The following is a 19,598-nucleotide window of genomic DNA, read 5'->3' on the forward strand; positions in this document are numbered from 1 at the left end:
CCAGGCTGAATGAAAACATGCAGGTTTTTTTAATGTTTTTATTGATGCTTTTTAGAGAGAATGGAAGGGAGAGGGAGAGGAAGAGAGAGAAACATCATTCAGTTGCCTCCTGCATGCACTCTGACGGGGGATCAGACCTGAAACCTGGGTAAGTGCCCTGACGAGGTGACCTTTCGCTGCACAGGATGATGCTCAGCCACCTGAGCCACAGCAGCCAGGGATACATGTAGCCTTTTAAACTGTGCCTGACAGCAAGGAGCATTCATCTTGCTTCCTGGCATATGTGGTCAGTTTGGCTCAAATAAACTCTTATGTAAAACAAATAAATAAAAGTAAACAATGCCGCCCTGGCCGGTTTGACCCAGTGGATAGAGCGTCTGCCTGCAGACCAAAGGGTCCCAGGTTTGATTCCGGTCAAGGGCATGTACCTCGGTTGCAGGCTCCTCCCTGGCCGGGGCCCTGGTCGGGGAACATGCAGAAGGCAACCATTCTATGTGTTTCTCTCACATCGATATTTCTGTCTTTCCCTCTCTCTTATACTCTCCCTAAAAATCAATGAAAAATATCTTTGGGTGAGGATTAAAAAATACATAAATAAATAAATAAATAAACAGTGCCTGACACATGGCAAGCATGTAACAATGATTGTTGCCCTTGCAATCATCATGCCTCATCTCAACGATATTCACAGCCTGCCTGTTAGGATCACACTCCACTTCCCAGGAAAGAGACTGGGGAACCTGGGCCACGGTCACACTCCTAGTGTGTTAAGCAGAGTCCAGAACCAGGTCTGACGGTAAAGGTGGAGCTTTCACACACACACACACACACACACACACACACACACACCCCTCTCCCTGCCCACCTCCCTCTTCACCCCCTCCTGCCCCTCCCACCGGGCAGCATAGTTAGAGACCCAGACACAGTGATCCTAGGGGCTTTATTTACAGTGTAGAAGGGTCTGGCCCGCCTGGAGCCTTGCTGGGCTATTTACAGGGTCTGGGAGAAGGAGGTGGTAACACGACCATTTAAATTACAATGGAGTTGGGCGGGCAGCTCCTAGGTTCAGGCTGCTGACGTTCTCTGGAGGCTTCTCTAAGGGAACAGGGCTGAGGCTGCAGAGAGAAGGGAGTAAGGGAGTTAAGGGGGTGGCTGGAACCTGAGGAGGGGGGACAAGAGCAGGTCTGGGATGGCTGAGCCTGTCATCCATCTAGGCTGAGCACCAGATCCAGAGGACACTGGGGCAGGGCAGGGGAGAGCCCTGAGCAGAGGGGCCAGGGGACCCTGGGGACAGGGCAGGGGAGAGCCCTGAGCAGAGAGGCCAGGGGACCCCAGGGCAGGGGAGAGCCCTGAGCAGAGGGACCAAGGGACCCTGGGGACAGGGCAGGGGAGAGCCCTGAGCAGAGGGGCCAGGGGACCCCGGGGCAGGGCAGGGGAGAGCCCTGAGCAGAGGGGCCAGGGGACCCTGGGGACAGGGCAGGGGAGAGCCCTGAGCAGAGGGGCCAGGGGACCTGGGGACAGGGCAGGGGAGAGCCCTGAGCAGAGGGACCAAGGGACCCTGGGGCAGGGCAGGGGAGAGCCCTGAGCAGAGGGGCCAGGGGACCCTGGGGACAGGGCAGGGAAGAAGCCTGAGCAGAGAGGCCAGGGGACCCCAGGGCAGGGCAGGGGAGAGCCCTGAGCAGAGGGACCAAGGGACCCTGGGGCAGGGCAGGGGAGAGCCCTGAGCAGAGGGGCCAGGAGACCCCGGGGCAGGGCAGGGAAGAGCCCTGAGCAGAGGGGCCAGGGGACCCTGGGGACAGGGCAGGGAAGAAGCCTGAGCAGAGGGGCCAGGGGACCCTGGGGCAGGGCAGGGGAGAGCCCTGAGCAGAGGGACCAAGGGACCCTGGGGACAGGGCAGGGGAGAGCCCTGAGCAGAGGGGCCAGGGGACCCTGGGGACAGGGCAGGGGAGAGCCCTGAGCAGAGGGGCCAGGGGACCCTGGGGACAGGGCAGGGGAGAGCCCTGAGCAGAGGGGCCAGGGGACCCCGGGGCAGGGCAGGGGAGAGCCCTGAGCAGAGGGGCCAGGGGACCCCGGGGCAGGGCAGGGGAGAGCCCTGAGCAGAGGGGCCAGGGGACCCTGGGGACAGGGCAGGGGAGAGCCCTGAGCAGAGGGGCCAGGGGACATGGGGGACAGGGCAGGGAAGAAGCCTGAGCAGAGGGGCCAGGGGACCCCGGGGCAGGGCAGGGGAGAGCCCTGAGCAGAGGGGCCAGGGGACCCCGGGGCAGGGCAGGGAAGAGCCCTGAGCAGAGGGGCCAGGGGACCCCAGGGCAGGGCAGGGGAGAGCCCTGAGCAGAGGGGCCAGGGGACCCCGGGCCAGGGCAGGGGAGAGCCCTGAGCAGAGGGGCCAGGGGACCCCGGGGCAGGGCAGGGGAGAGCCCTGAGCAGAGGGGCCGTACCGTGGCCACCTCAGGATGGTGCCCAGCTCACTTCTTCTTGAGGGAGCCCTTGCTCTTGTCCTTGTCTGCTGACCGCTGCTTCTTCACCTTCTCCTCCTTCTTGCTCTTACTGTGCAGATTCTCATACACATCCTCCTTGTGCCTGCAGGTGGGGTGGGCAGGTGGCGCAGGTCAGGAGACAGTGCGGGGTTACCCAGCACCAGCAGCCGCCTCTGGTCCCTCTGCCTCACAGCCAAGTAAACTGAGGCCAGGAAAGTGAGGAGACCTGGTCACTGTCCTTACACCAGACTGGGAGCTCCTGGGCGCAGAGGCTGCGTCTCACACACTAGTACCCTACCCGCCCCTAGCACAGGCCCCACGCACAGAGCACGCAGGAAACACGAAGCACAGGTGGGAGGAAGCAAGCCTGAACTTGAACCCAGGTCTCCTCAACAGCAGCACTTGTGCTCTCTGGAAAGGGCGGGTCAAGCTGGGGAGGAGACACATGAGGATGCCGGAGGGTGGGGGGTGGTGGCAGGCAGGGAGGGGTCACTCACTTGGAGGAGGTTCGAAAGGCCTGGGCGTGGGTGTTCTTCATGGCTGGGGGGTAGGAGATGTTCCCGTACTCGGACTCCTGGCCCTTCTGGGACTGTGGGCAGAAGTGTGGTGGGAGGGCCGTGGTCTCAGCAGGACCAGGGGATGCCCATGGCCCTCCGCAGCCCGCCCCCCCCCCCCGCCCCCAGGCCCTGCTGGGCACGCACCTGCATGACCTCGAGCTTCTTCTTGGTGGTTTCAATGAACTGGGCGATGGCCACGTAGATGAACTTGTACTGAGCCTCCGTCTGCACCATGCCCGAGCGCTGGGCCCGCACCATCTGGATCGTCTTCTGGATGTCAATGTCACAGTCCAGGCCTGAGCGGGGATGGCGGTTGGACCTCAGGCCCAGGTGGAGACGGACACCCAGGAGCTGCTCACCCACCCTCCCCGCTGCGTTCCCCGCGGCAGCCTCACCTTTGGTGCTGATGCTCTCCATGAGCATGTCGATGACGATGATGGTGCCCGTGCGGCCGATGCCCGCACTGGGGAGAGAAGGGGCGCCCTCAGAGGCCAGGGCCACACCTCCCAGGAAAGGGCCCAGAGCTCAGTGCCAGCCAGCCCTCTCTTCCCACTTCCTCCACCCCCCTGCCTTGACTCATTTCTGGCCAGTGGCTGCTGCCCACCCCAGAAGACCCAAGATGCCCAGTCCCACCTCCGTCCTGCCCACTCCCCGGACCTTCTCCCAAACCCAAGTTGGCCTGAGTGAGGCCTGCCCCTTCTCCCTTCACAGGTTATATTTGGAGCTCCTTTCTTCAAGGCTTCATTTCCCTTTTTCTTCAGAGCTGACGGCAGGAAAAGAGCAGCCCTCAGACAGTGGGGTGCAGGGCGCACAGGAGACATGGAGGAGCAGTGCAGCAGGAAGCTCCCCTTCCCCCCACCCCCACCCCGCCTTCTGCCTCCACCCTTGGGCAAACAGGGACTGAGAACCTCAGGGCCCGCATGTCCCTCAGTCCTGCCCCTTCACTGGGCCTGTCAGACTGGTGCCCTGAGTCTCACTAATTTCAAACCCAGATTGTCAAAAAATAAACCCCCTTCACCCACTTCCTTCCTGTACCGTCTAAATAAAGACCATGGGGATTTCAAGAATTTGGCGGAGGGGGGGGGGGGGCGGGGGGGCAGCAGGAGGTTCGTTCCTGGTGCTTGATGCATGGATGCAGAGCAGCCCCTGGAAGCAGAGCATTTTGCGGGGGGGGGGGGGGGGGGGGGGAGGGTGCGGACACCTCCAGATCCAGGCTCCCAGCCCTGCCCAGGAAACGCAGCTGCAGGCGGGCAGGAGTCAGGCCCTCAGGCCCGGCTCACAGGAAGCCGCGAGAGAGCACAGAGCAGGCTTCTACTCCCTCGATCCGGACAGCTCCCATTTCCTGAGTGTTTACTATATTCCAGACACAGTGATAGGTTCTCATTGAATCCTCACCACGGCCCACAGCCCTGGGAGATCCTGACTTTACAGCGGAGAATCTGAGGGTCACAGAGGTGAAGCAATGTGTCCAAGGTCACCCAGCCAGCGAGTAGAGGAGCTGGAATTTAACCCAGCTGCCCTGGACCTGTGCCCACTGCCCCCTCCGCCGGGCCAGGCTGGCTGGGACAGCCTACCTACAGGACTCTGCCCTCAGACCTCCTCGCTGAACCCCCGCCTCCCCACAGGAATGGGCTCTCCTGATCATGAACATGAGGGTCTCCATGGGAGACAGCGAGGCGTGTGCCCCTCCTGGCATCACCGTCCCTACACACTCTGGAGCCAAGCTGGGGGCACTGGCTGGGAAGGGGAGAGTGGGAGAAGCAAGGAAGACGCGCAGAGCTACAGGTAGAAAAAGCGAAGGGATGGGGAGCCACACTGCCCCCCATGGGGGGTGTTGGTGCCAAGAAGAAATGGGCTGAGTGGGCCAATGCCAGAAAACCGTGATGGGGACTGAGGGCTCTTATGAGTGCCAGTCTAGGCTCTGCCCTGACCAGGGTGAGCTGCCAAGGGGCCGGGCCTGTGTCTTCATCCGTCTTTGGCAGAGTGGGAGAAAATGGTACACCCCGGGGGCTCTGAGAAAGCCACTCCCTGGCACAGGGTCCGACAGTGGGGTTGGTGCAAGCTAAGTTCCACCCATGGATCTGCAGCCATCAGGGAACCCGGAAGAGGCTGGTTCATCCGTAAATTGCTTACACTATTGCGTGGGCCTCAGCAGCACGTACCCGCCAGCTACTGCTAACGTCCTTCTCACCACTCTCACCTGCAGTGCACGATGATGGGCCCTGCGTGAGGCAGCCTTTCCTGCTGCTGATTGATCTGGTCCAGGAAGCTGAGGACGCCCCCAGGCTCACTGGGGACCCCATGGTCAGGCCAGCTCAGGTACTGGTAGTGCCAGATGTCCCGCACCAGGTTCTCCTGGACCCGGTACATGGAGTCAGTGCCCCCTGCTCCCGCCCACGGCTCCATCCCCCTCCCAACCAGACAAGGAGGGCCCGAGAGGTGGCAAGGGTGGGGGACACTCACGTTGTCCAGGGGGGAGATCTGTAAGGTGCGGAGTTTGTACTCAGCGGTGTCATGTTCCCCACAGTTGGTCACCGTGTAGGATCCGTACACACGCTGAGTGCCCACCTCTGGCCAGTATGGGACACATTTGTTCTAGAAGGGAAGGCGGAGGTGGAGTGTGAGGCGCGGAAGCAAGCATGACACGGGGTGCTCTAGGCCCTGCTCTAGGTCCCGAGTCCTGGTGCCGGCCCAGTCCGCATCGCTTAGAGGAGCGGATGGACGGGCCAAGAGGTAGAGCCTGAGGATCCAGTGCCGAGCCCTGCCCAGCCGCCTGACAAGTCCTTCCGTACACATCCGCTGTGCAAGCAAGGCAGGCGCTACACATACAAACACGAGGCGGTCTGCACCGCGGGGCCTCCAGGAGCTCACAGAGACAGGTGGACGGGGAACATGGAGCACCGTGGAGGGCGAGGCTAATCCTCCCCTCCGTGAAGGAGGAAATCAGAAACGGCTTCACAGAGGAGGCAGCGTGTGGCCTGGGTCTGTCAGGCAGAGATAGCGTGGAGAGAGGAAGTCGCTTCCTTGTGCAAAGGCACAGAAACCTGACGGGGCCTGGCCATGACTGCCAGGTCTTAGAGTACAACCATCCCGAAGGCAACCGTGCACAATTTGGACGGGATCCCTTTGGCTCCAGGACAGAGGTTCTGTGCAGGGGAGAGGGAGGGGCTGATTCCAGAGAGATTTATGAGGCAGAGGGGACAAGAGGGGCTCTTGCCTGGATGGGGGCAAGAGGGAGAGGGGCAGGCGGAATGTTTGCTTCTGGACACTTTAAGGCAGAAGGCCCACTTAAAACCTGTGTCTGGCCCGGCCAGCATGGCTAAATGGTTGAGCTTCAACCTATGAACCAGGAGGTCGCGGTTCAAATCCCAGTCAGGGCACATGCCCGGGTGGCAGGCTCCATCCCCAGTGGAGGCGTGCAGGAGGCAGCCAATCATTCTCTCTCATCATGGATGTTTCTATATCTCTCTCTCCCTCTCTCATCCTCTCTGAAATCAATAAAAACGTATTTTAAAAATAAATAAATAAAACCTGTGTCTGGTGGTCAGGAGAGCCCAAGGCTGGAAGCAGAGATCTGGGGAGTCAGGGTGCACCCAAGACTTTGTCTCGGTGCCTCAGTTTCCCAACAAGGGTTGGGCCCTTGCCCTCTGAGGTGCCTTTCTGCCCTGGCATTCTTTGGTTTAATGGTGGTGGACAACGAGTACCGGGGAGGGGATGTGGGGACCAGGGGGTAGCGAGGGGTGCGGCCCTACCCGGCCTTTCTCCACTTCTCGGGTGGTCATGACGATGACACGGGTGTTCTCCTGCCACGTCATCTGCCAGAAGTCGTTGACGGTGGTGTCCAGGCAGCCCTGGCTGGCGATGTAGGTCTTAGAGTTCTCATCGGGGCCTAGCAGCTGGTTCTGGAAGCGGGGGCAGAGAGACACACACCGGGACCGTGAGCCTCTTGGCCGGGGCCATGCCCTTCGTCCCCACCACCCTCACCCACGTGAGTGGTCAGCTTTGGCTTTGCCCATGTGTCTCTGGGCCTGGCACCTCCCTGAGATGGGGAATGCCCAGGCCTAGCCTCTCCTCCTGTATGACTGGTGGGCAACACGGACCTTGATGTAGTTGGCGTTGATGTAGTCGGACCCAGGGATGTTACTGTCACGTCCCTGCAGGATCACTCGGCTGTGGTCGACTGAGAGGGAGCAGAGAGGAAGCAAGAAGGGTCTGGGTCAGCAGGAACTCACCAGCCCCTGCATCAGACCCTTCCTAAGCTCACAGGCCATTCTTGTCTGAGAAGCCATGAGGCTCGCGGAGCACTGAGGGCGGGCGGGGCAGCTGCATGCGTGGGAGTGGAGGTTTCAAAGGAAGGAGAGTGGAGAGGGTGGTGGGTGTGGGAGGCTCGGGAGGATTAGAGGCTTTTTGAAGGAGGGGAGGTTCTGTTGTGTGGGTGGAAGGTGGATCCTCCCTGAGTTGGGGGTAGGGACCCTAGGAGATGGGGGAGGTTGGCTGAGGGAAGGAGAATCTCCTGGGTGGATGCTGCTTGGGAGGGGGAGGGATGGAGGCCATGGATGGGGGGTGGAGGCCATGTGGGGAGGGGAGGAATGGAGGCCATGGATGGGGGGTGGAGGCCATGTGGGGAGGGGAGGGATGGAGGCCATGGGGTGCTCACATGGGAGAATGTTCTTGTAACGGTTCTTGCTCTTGTTTTCTGGCCGCTGCCCTTCCAGCCGCTCGTGCAGGTTCTTCACCTCCTGCTTCTGCAGACTCTGAGGGGCGAGAAGGGCAATGGAGTGCCAGCCCCAAGAGGGGCGTCCATGGCGGAAGACAGCAGGGGGCAGATCAGTATCAGGTATGGAGAGAGAGAGTGGGGTCTGCCTGGCACCCCATGCTGGTCACCCTCATGGTCCCCATCTCGCACCTCAAACTCCTCCCAGAATCCAGCCTTGGCTGTGTTCTCCGACTGCTGCTTCTTGTTCAGTTCCAAGACCCGGTTCTCAATGTCAGCCGCATTCACCCGCGTGGCGTAGTATGGCTGGGTGGGGAGGGCAAGAAGGCAGTGACTTCCAGGTCTCAGAGGCTAGGGCGGCTGCGGACCGCACTGGGGGGAGGGCGGGGGAGCAGCCAGACCCACGCCTCACCTGCCGCAGGTAGACAAAGGCGCCTGAGGCCTCCTCAATCCCCGTCTTCTTGAAATGCTCCACCAGGTCCGTGAGGCTGTCGAAGGTCTCTGAGCCACCCACCGTGTAGCGTCCACCCTGAGGGATACCCAGTCAGGCCACCCCACAGGCCCGTCTCCCTCTCTCCCTCCACCCCCAGCCTTGGCCGGAAGCCTGGCTGACTCTCCCCACCGCCCACGCTGTGAGCACAGATGGGAGGGAGCCCCAGCAAGATGCTCCCCCACTGCCCGGCTGCCTTACCTCACACATGACCTTGATATGGGTGACTCTGAGCGGGGAGCCTGGGCCGGCTTTGGGCTGGTCGTTGAGCACGGACAGCACAAAATCTCCCGGCTGGCTGAGACTCTCACGCACAAGGAATGTCCAGGGCTCACCCTTGGCCTGCAGCAGTGTCTCCGCCTGCCCCCCAGACATGTGGCCATGGTACCACCTAGAAAAGGCAGCATCGGGGAAGGTGAGTCCTGGGCCGAGGGGCAGTCACTGAGCAGAGAGGCTCACAGGGAGGGACAGGGAAACAGACCCTGGGATGTGCCAGGCACTGTGCCAGATGCTTCCGAACCCACCACCATATTTAGGGCTGTTACTCACAAAACACAAAGAGGCAGGTACCGTCCCCATTTTACAGATGAGGAAACTGAGGTTGTCGATTGCACACTGGCCCGAGGCCCTTGCTGATAAGAAGCAAACCTCAGGAGTGCCAATCAGGCCCACCTCTGGAAATTTAAGACAAAGGCAGAAAGGCAGGCCCTACTCAGAATATTTGGAGGGGAGACACCCAGGGTCTCCATGAAAGACGGGGCTGGGCTAGGGAAAGAGGACGGCGACCAAGAGGAATGCAGACAAAGGTCAAACCACAGAGAGCCGTGATGGGAGAGACGGAAGTCACCAAGGAGGCCTGATGGAAAGCACTCCTCCAGGGAGGCAGGGAAGATGGACAACCAGCTGGGGAGAGTGGTTTAGGGGGCTCTGAGGCGCCCAGGATGATGCCACAGAAGAGGAGGCTGGGGTTCAGAGGGGCTCAAAGGGGCAGAAAGCAGAACTAGGACCTTTCCCCGAAGCACACCCCCTTCCCAGGAGGAAACTGTAGCCCCACAATGCCCAGCCCCACAGGAAACCACGTGATGGAAAAAACACAAAACTCCTTCTGGGGAGAGAGTGAGAAGTGAGGTTGTGAGGTTTCCTCAGCCCAGGGACCTCGGGAGGGGCGGGGGGGCATTTTCCAACCGCAAGGATGGGGGGTGGGGAAGAGGGCATCTCACTCCGGCCCAGAGACGACCACAGCTCAAAGGCCTTCAGAGTCTCCTGGCCTATCCAGGAGCCCTCTGGGCCACCGCATCCTGCTACTCAGGGACAGGCCAGAGCCCCAGGGCAATGAGGAGGGGGCTAACCCTCTTCCCCCAGGCCCCAGGATGAGGAAGTTTCCATGCAAATGTCAGGCTGACCACAGGCACAGAGCTAGCCATCAAGGGGACAAATGCAAATTCTTGTGGAGGGGAGGGGCAGCAGCAGCCGCTGCAGGGACACAGAGGTCTGGAGAAAGCCTCCCACACACACTTCCCAGGTCAGGGGTGAGCCCAGAGTGTCCAGGCGGAGGTAACCAAAAGGGCCTCTTCGCATCAGCTTCCCTGGTCTTGACCACCCCCAGCCCCCGCTCTATTCTCCTCCTGTTTCTCCTAAGTGATGTGAACCCAGGCCTCAGCCTCCTCCCCAGGGGGTCTGCTCAGCCCCCCCCCCCCCCCCATGACTCTCCCAGCTCAATACCCAACCTGCTGCTTCTCTATGGTCTGGCAACCCCATTCTCCTACTGCAAGAGCCTGGCTGTGGGCAAGGGCCGAAAGAGGACATGAATTCAGTGGGTCTGGGTGACAAATCCCCAGGCATGTTACCGATGGGACCTAGGAAAGGGGTCAGAAAGTACGAGGTCATCAACGCTGAGGCTTCACTCCTAGAAGGCATGGCTTCAAAAGAAGTGATCCATGGCTTCATGTGGACTGGAGAGAGTCATGGTGGGGCATGGGGCCTTCACCTCACCTCATCCACTTCTAAGTCTTAATCAATCACTTGGACAAAAATACTGATGCAAGGTGGGAGGCATGCATCTCAGAAGCACTGAAAATGGACAGAATCAAGGTTCAGAATCATGTCGACAATCAATACACAAACACAGTACGAGGGCAAGTTGGCTTGGCCACAGGAGTACGGGGCGGGGGGGGGAGGGAGGGGAGGACACCCTTCGCCTTAACAGGAGCTGTCATTGAGATGTGGCTGCTAAAATGAACCTCCTGGGATACTGAGTGTTCAGGTGCCCCCACCTCCCACCCACGCTTTAGGGAGACCACCTGGAGAGTGGCCAGCCCAGCTCTGCGGCCACAGCTTTGGAGCCAAAGGGATGGAAGGGAAATGGCTTGAGTGTTACCCTGGGCCCAGTCCTGGGCCCTTTCACACGTGACCACATCACACAGTGATGCCCTACCAGCCCCAAGAGGCAGACCCATTCCCGCTGGTCTGCTGAGATAAGGCGTTAAGTGTCCTCATAGACCTTTATCCCTGCTCCTTCTCCACCTCTCACTGCATTAACCTGTCCAGAAGGAGGGAATAGTTACAGGAAGTCAGATTCAGTTCCATAGAAGGAAGAAGAGCTTTCTAACAACAGAGCTGGCCGCAAGGAGTGGACTCTCTGTCACCAGGGCAGCCTGGGGCCTGGGTTGCCAGTCAACAGGGACCCTGAAGGGTGAGGTGACCTCTCGCTTCCTCAGGGGTAGATGGAAAGGGGTAGGAGGTTAATCCCCTGAGACACAGCCCTAGGGTCACATGGAAGAGAGAGGGCCACGGAGCCCTGGTAGGGAGCCGGGATAGGGAAGACACTGCCAGCTGGGGGCAGAAGCAAAGCCCCTCACCTCTCACTGGTGGGGTCAGAGCAGTTAAGCGGGTACTTGAGGTGGATGATGGTGCCATCGCGGTCCTGTAGGACCCCGTGCTGCTGCGTGTAGTACTCCACCAGCTCCGTCAGTGTCGCAAACTTCTCCCCGCCATACAGGTCGTAGAAATCCCCCGAGTTCTGGATCCGAATGTGGGTCACCTGATCCCCGACCCTGCAGGACACCAGGCGGTGAGGCCAGTGGGTGCAGGAGGAGAGGTGGGGACGGGTGGGGGATAGGCTGAGGGCCTAAGAATGGGACACACACAGGATGGGGGTGGACACAGACAGGGACAGGGACATGCTGGGCTGGGGGCTGGGGAGTGGGCACTACCAAGAGGGAATCAGGGATGAACTGTCGAAATACTGGTCCTGGGTGGAGTTGAGGGCCACCTACCTGACAGAAAGGGAGAAGTCGCCCTGGTTCTTGCGACTAGGCCGAGCCAGGAAACTCCCGTGGACACCTCGGCCCTTGAGCAGGGTCTCTGCATCCAGCCCACTGAGGTCTCGGTGAAACCACCTGGGAGGCCCAGGAGGGCGGTGAGGAGAGGTCTCGCACGGGGCTCCGGGGCTCCCATGCCTCCTGCCTACCGTGGGTCCCAGGCCCTTACCTCACCATCCTGGGGGCTCCCCAAGAGGAAGCGGGTGCAGGGAACGAGGTAGTGCCGGGGAGTCCGGGCAAGCGGAGACCGCTAGGGCTAAGCCTCAAACGCGGCCCTCAGCACCCAGGCCGCCTCGCCGCCCCTGCAGTCCTGGTTCTGGGGCCGCCACTCCAATGGCCCAGGGCTGCCGACAGGGCGGGGACAGGAAGGGGCGAGGCCCCATTGGGGGAACTCACTGTACTTCTCATTTTAGCAGAGACGGTGGCAGTGGGGGTGGGGCTAGGGCCCACTTTCCACATGTCTGCCATCCAAGGCCTTCGGAGCGTGGCATTCCACCAATAAGGACACATGTACGCCTTGCACCCTCCAGGAGAAGATCATGCTTCATACATGTGAACCCACAGTCACACGCCATCTCTTCCTCCTCCCAGCTGCTTCCACACTGCCTCCCCTGTGCCGAGCTAATAATAATGGTCACGGTGACCACTGCCATGTCATGGAATCACGCCGTGTGCCAGGCCTTGTGCTATAAGGCCCTTTACGACCCCCGCCTGGCTTACTCCTCACAATAGCCCTGTGAAGCAAGTACTGTGTTTCTGCCCATTTTACAGACAAGGGGCCTGAGGCTCAGGGAGTGCAGGGAACTTGTAGTGGGAAGGGGCGAGTCCCCAACGGCGAAGACCTGCAGATGCTTCCGAAGGAGGGTGCCCTCGCCTTCCCAGCATGCCCAATGGCAGAGGTGCCGCCGGGGCAGAGGGCTGGAACAGCCCCCGTGAAACTTGCACCTTTTCTACTTCTTGCCCCCAGGCCTTGGCCGCCTGCCCTGCCCTAACCATGTAGTTGGAGCCCAGGAACAGAAGCGGGGCAGGGGTGGGGGTGGGGTGGGCGGGGGAGTGGGGGTCAAGGTGGCAGGTAGGGACGGAATTGACAGGCCCCTTTAGTCCAACCACCCTACGTCTGTGCCATAGCTTCTTGCCGAGTGGGTCTGGTCTCAATCAGCCAGAGCTCAGGACTCTGACCGAGGCCTGTCTGGGGTCAAGGTCCCTGCCATGGCTGATAATCTCAGCGCCGGTTGACCTTGAGAGGCCCTACACACTAAAAGTGTATGATGCTCTCTGTGTGTGATTCCGCACAAACACCACCCAGCCAAAGTGAGAGGAAAGAAGCCCAACAAAGGATAGACAAGAAACTCATATTGGTGGCTTCCCCTAGCGGGGGGAGTCTGGGTGGCTGGAGGGACGTGGACTTCTCCCTTACACCTTTTAGAAAGTTGTAGCATGGGCAGGGGTTACCTTCATAAAAATAAACTGACTGGGAGGCAGCAATTTCCAGGAAAGCTCTGGGTTGCCGGTAATGCTCTACATCTTGATCTGGGTGGCGTGTACATGGGTGTGTGCTCATGTTCATCAGGCTGTATGCTTACAGACATGCACATTATGTGTGCCAACCTCAATAAAAAACAAGGAAAAAATAACGAAGTGTTAAAGCCCCACAAAAGTCTGTTTTTCTATGATGACTACTGTATCATTTTTTAAAACATCAAACATCAATCCTCCTCCCCCTCCAAAAAAAGGGCTTTTTTCCCACCTCCTTCTGGTGCCCTGGGGAACTTGCTTGGCCTGGTTATTGCGTGGTCTGACGCTGACTACGCTTCAGTCTTTTAAAAAAATTTTTAAATTGATTTTTTTTAGAAAGAGACAGGAAGGGAAAGAGAGAAAGAGAAACACTGATTTGTCATTCCACTTATTTAGGCATTCCTTGGTTGCTTGTTGTATGTGCCCTGACTAGAAATCAAACCCACAATCTTGGCTTATGGGGTGACTCTCTAACCAACTGAGCTCCCAGCCGGGTTCCCCTTCAGCCTTGGGCAGCCATGGCCACACGGAATGGCCATGAACTCCCTCCCACAGCGAGGGCAGGAGGAGCGGCTGCACAGTCCGCTCCGCCACAGGGGGTCCACCACCGGTCTTGCTCACCTCCAAATGTTCAAAGCTTGGCACAGAGTACGTGTCCCATAAACAAGCTCACCAAAACCTATGCAGGTACATGGTCACAAGTCCAGTTCCTGGTCCTACACATATACCCTCCCTTGTCATATACAGACACACACACACACACACACACACACACACACACACACACACACACTCACCCACCTAAGCACACAGTCCCACTACATGCACCTCATCGCCCATGTCCATGTACACACATACCTGGTTTGGTACAAATACCCACCTGGACACTCAAAGTTCCAGGTCCATGCTCAGCACTGAACACCCACTGTACCCCAGCCCCAGGCCACTCTCCTTCTGGGGCTTAAACCCCCTGGGTGGGAAGAAACTAGCTAGGCACCCAGGAACTCCTGACCCTTGGAAGAGGAAGGACTTTTTCTGGAAGGTGTCAAGCCAGAAGACAGACACTAAGATAAGGTGCACAGTCTCTGCCGTCCCTTTAACAGGGAAATAAAGAACCACCGCCTTCCTTACCTTGCCATAAGCGCTCCAGTATCCTCAGAGCACTTGCACATACACGATCCCACCTGGGCCTCACACATCCTTCTGATGTAGAGATTATTTCCCCCCACTTTTTAAAGGAAGGGAAACAGGCTGAAGGAGGCTGAGAGCTACAAAATAAGTGCCTAGTGCTTCAGAAGAGAAAAGTATTCACTTGGGAAGCAGGGAGATAAAGGTAGAGATAGAGATCAGTGGTGAAGTAGAAAGATAAGGGGTCTAAATAGCAAAGTGAAATGCCTAGAAAATTACTGAGCTTCCCCATTCCTCAACACCTGGTAAAGAAAGAGAGATAGAAACATCAATGATGAGAGAGAATCATTGATCGGCTGCCTCCTGCATGCCCCACACTGGGGATCGAGCCTGCAACCCAGTCATGTGCCCTGACCAGAATTGAACTGAGACCTCCTGGTTCATAGATCGACGCTCAACCACTGAGCCATGCCAGCCAGGCCATCATTGATGTTTCTATTTCTCTCCCCCTTCCTCTCTGAAATCAATAAAAAAAAATATATATATATATATATTTAAAAAGCTGATACGCAGTAGGGTTTTCGTGCCAACAGCTTTTACATTACAAATTAAACCACATGTCAACCCTATGTCTTATTAGCTCAATTTTAGAATAAAAAACAGGCTCAGAGGCGTTAAGTAACTTGCTCAAGGTCACTAGCTCATGAGTGAGAAGGTGGACAGACCAAGGTTATTTGACACCAGAGCTTGTCCTTCCCCGCACAATGGCCACACTTCGGCAGAGACTTGGGGGGGGCAGGGGGGGAGTGCTGGCATGGCCCTAGGGGACACTGGCGGGCCGGTGCTCCCACAGAGGCAGCACCAAGGTGGCAGGCACAGGATCCACTGGAGCAGGGCTGCGTGTGAGCAGAGCAGGGTGCCCGCTGCAAAGCTGCTCTGAGAGGCGGGGGCCTGTGGCAGAGTCTTACAAGGCCCAGCTGAGGAACCCGGGAAGGAATCTGCACCAGGAGAGGCATTTTCCAACCAGCTGGTAAGAAATCATGGTAGGAGCGTGGACAGGATTATCCAGAAGACTGCCCGTGGGGCTGACAGTGACAGCTGTGCACGCTGGGGAAGGCAGCACAAATGGAAAGAAGGGAGCGACCAACCTACCTACTCACCAACACTCCAAGCAGGTCTTCCCTGCGTACAGGGTCACAAACTCCAGCAGGCCTGCAGGCCCCGCTTTCCTCCCCGCCAGTTTACCCAGCTTCGGGCACTGTCCTTGGGTCATTGTTCCCACAGCAAGGCCTCTCCCTCCCCATTCCCTCCGCCCAGGGGCTCTGACTCACTCCTCCCCTCCTCGGGAAAACCCTCCGGGACCCTCCAGCCAGTGAGGCCATCGGCAGCCCAGGCACCTGCTGGCACATGAAGATGTTTCTTTTCCCTTCTGAGAATCGGAAATTCTCCTATCAATTGGTTTCTTGGCGTAGTCCGTTGCCTCCCACTGACGTGAAGCTCTATGGGGGCAGGAACCATGTCCGTCCTGTCCGATACAGTTATATGCCAGAACCTTAAAAAGGACCTCACTCTGTATCTGTGTATGAATGATGCAGGGGAGGGGAAGTGAGGAGGAACTGAAAGAAAGTGGAACGAAGACACGCTTTCTCGGGTTTGCCTTTCAGACATGTTATGTTTCAGGTGATGTGGGCTACCCCGGGGGGGACAGGTCTCACTTAAGCAGACAGCAAAAGCAGGCGAACAGAGGATGGAGAGAGACACGCAATGGTGAGAATCAATACACGTGTCAAGGGAAAGTGTCCGAGAAGGGGGCGAGTCCCCCCAGAAGCATGAATAAGCCTGGAGCTCCTCAAAACTTGAGGGTAGAGACAGGATGCAGGGAGCAGTGACAGACTGCACTCATGGTCACACACGTGTCAGAAGTGAGCATGAACCTTGCTCCTCCCTCCAAACACACAGGAGACTGTAGCACCCAGGTGGAGCAAGAGACTTACCCATGGGACAGCATCTCCCCAGAGGGGTGGGGGAGTCCCAGGCAGAGAGCCACAAGGGGCGGGGCTGAGCCCGAGGCACAGCAGTGTAGTGGCCCGGCCCGGCCCGGTGGAGAAGAATGCTCTGAACTCAGCCACTTCCTCCTCCTCGATGCTGTCCACCAGGCCAATGGTACCCACAGGAACAAGCCCCTGCACGAATGATCCCCAGAAAAGGGACAGGTGAGGTGGGGCTGGCCTCTGACCACCCACAGCAGCCTGCTTTTCCCTCCAGCCCTACTCCTCCGTCAAGTCGTCAAGTCGAGAGTCCAGGGCGTGCCTGCCTGCCTGTCCAGGGCCTCCTTCCATTGGGAGGGGAGGAGCCACCTGGAGCTCCACCTGGAGCGCAAGCTGACAGGGCCACAGGAGGGCGGGTGGGGGCAAGGACCAGGAAGTAACCCTGGCCAAGGGAACACCAGCCAATGAGGGACGTTTTTGGTTCGCAGCCTCCCAGGGGCCGCAGGAGAAGCCCAGGAAGCCCCATTCGTCCCCAGAGGTACTACCTGTGCAGGCCCACCCACTCGGGGTGTTGAGGGGCCCGGCCCACCCTCCGACCCTGCCTTGGAGCAGGGTTGGGCCCAGCAAGAGCAAAGGAAGGATCTGGACAGGGACATGAGCAACTGAAATGGCAGAGGGAATCCGGGGCCAGGAGGTGGGCTTGTCAGGTCACAAAAGAATGACGCTGAGAATAAATCACAGGCATGTTTATTATCCACTGGGACACCGAGATCCTCCCTTCCCAGGCAACGGCACAGGGGAGGCCAGCTCTCAGGAGGCGGCTACGCTGCCACCTGAAGCAGGCCCGTGGGGTGGCAGTGTCATAGGCGGCAGGAACAGTGCCTTCAGCTTGCCCGACAGGCTGGCAATCTCAGGATCCTGGGCTTCGTAAGACTTGACCAAGCGGGCAAACTTCAGGACACCTGCAAGGGGGGGGGGGGGGGGCGGGGGTCTGAGGTCAACCCACATCCCCAGGGAATGGAGGTGCTCAAGACGAGGAGAGGGTGGCTTGAGCATGAGTCACTCGCCAGGTAGCTGTCTGCAAAACAAGACACATGAACGGCCTCTGCCCTGGGGGTTTGGATCAACCACTTTCTGGTCTACACGGAGCACAACTAGATGGGATGCAGGAAATGGATATATCCCGAAGCAGTGAGCTACTCCCTATCAAGTGAACAATTTTAGCAATTTAGTCACAGGAATCCAAAGTATGGACACCCAGGAAAGACCCCATATCTATAACCACAACACAGGAGGGCCATGGGGTAGCTGGCCTAAATCAGTCAACACCCTTGGGGAATACCATGATCTCATTAAAGAAACTGAACTTCCAAGCCTCAAACACCTTGGAGGGGCTGCGGAAGCTGCTATTATGCAGACTAAAAGCTTTCAAAACGGGATTCAGGTCCAGCTCTGCTGTGACGACCCTCCGGCACTTAGTTTACTGCAAGAACATGTTTCCTCGTCTTAAAATGGAATAATAGTAGAATTAATGGTAACTTCAAAATGCACTTAGGACTTCACCTGGCACGTTTCAGAGTAGATCCTAGGCTCTCAGTGCCAATACTATTGGTCGGATCATGGCTGCCTCCGTGTGGCGAGAAGGGAGACGACAGCTCGAGGACACAATGAATCCAGCACCTTTCTCCCCAACTCCACCCCATCCCCTGCCGACCCACCTTCCCCGTCGCAGCTGAAGCCATAGGCCTTGATGACCTCCTGCTGAATCTGCGTGGCCACGGGCAGCACGAACTGCAGCATCTTGCCCATGTCGTTGCACGCGTTGTCCCGAGCCTCGTCCATGCGCACGGCGTTCTCGGGGGCCGAGAACGCCTGGATCACCTCGGCCAGGACCACTGTGTGGCGGATGCAACCCAGGGTGGCGTCCCGGGGTAGGCGTCGGAGCATGGCCAGCAGGCCCAGCCGACAGTGCAGGGAAGAGGACAGGGAATTAGTGGGCTGAAGCCGTAGTAACCCGATAAACACGGCCCCGCATCCCTCGCTCTAGGGCCCCCCTCTCAGAGGAGGGAGGAGGATGGTACCCCGCGCCCCGTTTCCGGCGGAGCAAGCACATCTCGCTGTTATCCCCCGCCGGCACCCTCCTCCGGCAGGCAGCCCCCCCCGGGGACTAGGATGCTCTGCTGCTCACCCTTGGCCTGTTCGGCGCTCAGGGCCGCAGCCTGGGCCGAGGCGGACGCCATCGTGCAACAGAAGCAGCACGTACGGCAGGACCAGGGAAATGGCCGGGAGGAGAGGGAGGTCTCCGGGACCGGTTCTCCGGGGTAGTGGGGGCGGGGGAAAGTGTCAGCCGCGGCCGGAAGTCCCTCCTGCATCCCCCAGAGCACCCCACCGAACCCCCAGGAGTTGGGAATATCAGGTGTGTGTGACGCTCTAAGAACTGGCAGAAATAGCGCTCGGGCGGACTTTAAGTCATTCTATTGTTACCAAGAACTTGCTTTTTGGGGTGGGCCTTCCGGTGCGAGCCGGAAGACCTGCTGGACAAATTCAAAAAGAGCTGTAAGCACTGCAGGGCGGGCCCTGGAGAGAACGCGGGGGACCCGTGGACTCCAATCTTGGTGAGGGTGACTCAGAGCGGACTTCCCTAATTCCCACCGCTGTGCGAGCAACGGTGCGCACTGCAACTTTTACAAGGAAAAACAGTATTTAAGGGACTTATTCATATGCATTTCTAGAGTTTGCAAACGTTTGATACGAGCGTATGCAAATGAGATCCATGCCGATTGGCTGAGAGAAGCCAGTCACACCTTTTGGTTTTTAAGAACGGAGACAGTGATTTGCAGCAATAAGAGCTTGGAACTGAAACAGCTGTCGCACTTTCCTACCAGGGCCTTGTATAGGAATGCTGAAGCGTAATGCCTTCCAACTTCTAGGCGTTTGAAATGGTCACCTACTCTCTTCTCAAACCATAGGGTAAAGACTCCTGGAGTCTAATCGCTTTAATCTGTTGAAACAAGGCTCTTGGACCTCTGCTACGTATTCTCAAAGTATTCTCCAGAAAGGATTCACACTGGTCCTCCTAGCTGTCACACCTCAGCGCGGCAGTGGTGGTTCAAGGGTTGAGCGTGGACCTATGAACCAGGCCAGCCAGTGAGAGTACATGCCGGGGTTACAGGCTCATGGGGGGGTTGGGAGGGTAGAGTTTGCAGGAAGCAGCCAATCAATGATTTTTCTCTCATTGATGTTTCTATCCCGCTCTCCCTCTCCCTTCCTCTGAAATTAATAAAAAAATGTATTTTAAAAACAAAACCCTCAGAAGTCAGTATTCCCTAGACCTGACCTTGGCAGAGGCGTGCCTGTCCCAGGCCTCCAGCATCCTGATGGGAGTATCCTTTTCAACTGTCCAGGGTCCCTC

The 19,598-nt window shown here is 58.3% G+C and overlaps 2 protein-coding genes and 1 non-coding gene across 4 annotated transcripts; all 3 read right to left on the bottom strand.

Annotated features, from left to right (window-relative positions):
- Nucleotides 1-921: 921 nt before the first annotated feature.
- Nucleotides 922-11,876, bottom strand: PTPN6 (protein tyrosine phosphatase non-receptor type 6). Of its 2 annotated transcripts, none has more exons than XM_028150419.2 (16): nt 11,725-11,876; nt 11,511-11,633; nt 11,094-11,288; nt 8,437-8,626; nt 8,158-8,274; nt 7,938-8,051; nt 7,689-7,785; nt 7,132-7,211; nt 6,784-6,933; nt 5,495-5,626; nt 5,232-5,386; nt 3,427-3,494; nt 3,176-3,327; nt 2,972-3,063; nt 2,467-2,577; nt 922-1,115 (listed from the first exon to the last, which is right to left on the bottom strand). In XM_028150419.2, the coding sequence occupies exons 1-16, from the start codon at nt 11,730-11,732 to the stop codon at nt 1,034-1,036; spliced, it is 1,866 nt and encodes a 621-aa protein (XP_028006220.2). In that variant the 5' UTR covers nt 11,733-11,876; the 3' UTR covers nt 922-1,033. The 2 variants fall into 2 exon arrangements, with proteins under 2 accessions (XP_028006220.2, XP_054574508.1); XM_054718533.1 differs by having other exon boundaries at nt 1,051-1,115; nt 2,436-2,577.
- A 5,041-nt stretch (nt 11,877-16,917) lies between these two features.
- Nucleotides 16,918-18,656, bottom strand: C7H12orf57 (chromosome 7 C12orf57 homolog). Its single transcript, XM_008144873.3, has 3 exons — nt 18,375-18,656; nt 17,905-18,081; nt 16,918-17,148 (listed from the first exon to the last, which is right to left on the bottom strand). Exons 1-3 carry the CDS (start codon nt 18,556-18,558, stop codon nt 16,997-16,999), a joined length of 513 nt encoding a protein of 170 aa, XP_008143095.2. The 5' UTR covers nt 18,559-18,656; the 3' UTR covers nt 16,918-16,996.
- Nucleotides 18,657-18,689: 33 nt separating this feature from the next.
- LOC114232712 (U7 small nuclear RNA) lies at nt 18,690-18,752 on the bottom strand. Its single transcript, XR_003618803.1, has one exon. It is a non-coding gene; the product is annotated as a U7 small nuclear RNA (small nuclear RNA).
- Nucleotides 18,753-19,598: the final 846 nt, after the last annotated feature.

The sequence above is a fragment of the Eptesicus fuscus genome, chromosome 7 (assembly GCF_027574615.1).
Source record: "Eptesicus fuscus isolate TK198812 chromosome 7, DD_ASM_mEF_20220401, whole genome shotgun sequence".
Classification (NCBI taxonomy): Eukaryota; Metazoa; Chordata; class Mammalia; order Chiroptera; family Vespertilionidae; genus Eptesicus; species Eptesicus fuscus.

What these genes read in the sequence shown, in the direction of transcription:
- PTPN6 (XM_028150419.2), bottom strand. An exon ending in AGAAGCTCGAGGTCATGCAG is followed by an intron (nt 3,064 to 3,175) that starts GTGCGTGCCCAG and finishes TTCTGCCCACAG; the next exon opens with TCCCAGAAGGGCCAGGAGTC. An exon ending in AAGGGCTCCCTCAAGAAGAA is followed by an intron (nt 1,116 to 2,466) that starts GTGAGCTGGGCA and finishes TTCTCTCTGCAG; the next exon opens with CCTCAGCCCTGTTCCCTTAG.
- C7H12orf57 (XM_008144873.3), bottom strand. Translation starts at nt 18,558, where the DNA reads ATGCAGGAGGGACTTCCGGCCGCGGCTGACACTTTCCCCCGCCCCCAC. An exon ending in GAGCGCCGAACAGGCCAAGG is followed by an intron (nt 18,082 to 18,374) that starts GTGAGCAGCAGA and finishes TCCGCCACACAG; the next exon opens with TGGTCCTGGCCGAGGTGATC. An exon ending in CTTCAGCTGCGACGGGGAAG is followed by an intron (nt 17,149 to 17,904) that starts GTGGGTCGGCAG and finishes CCCCCCTTGCAG; the next exon opens with GTGTCCTGAAGTTTGCCCGC.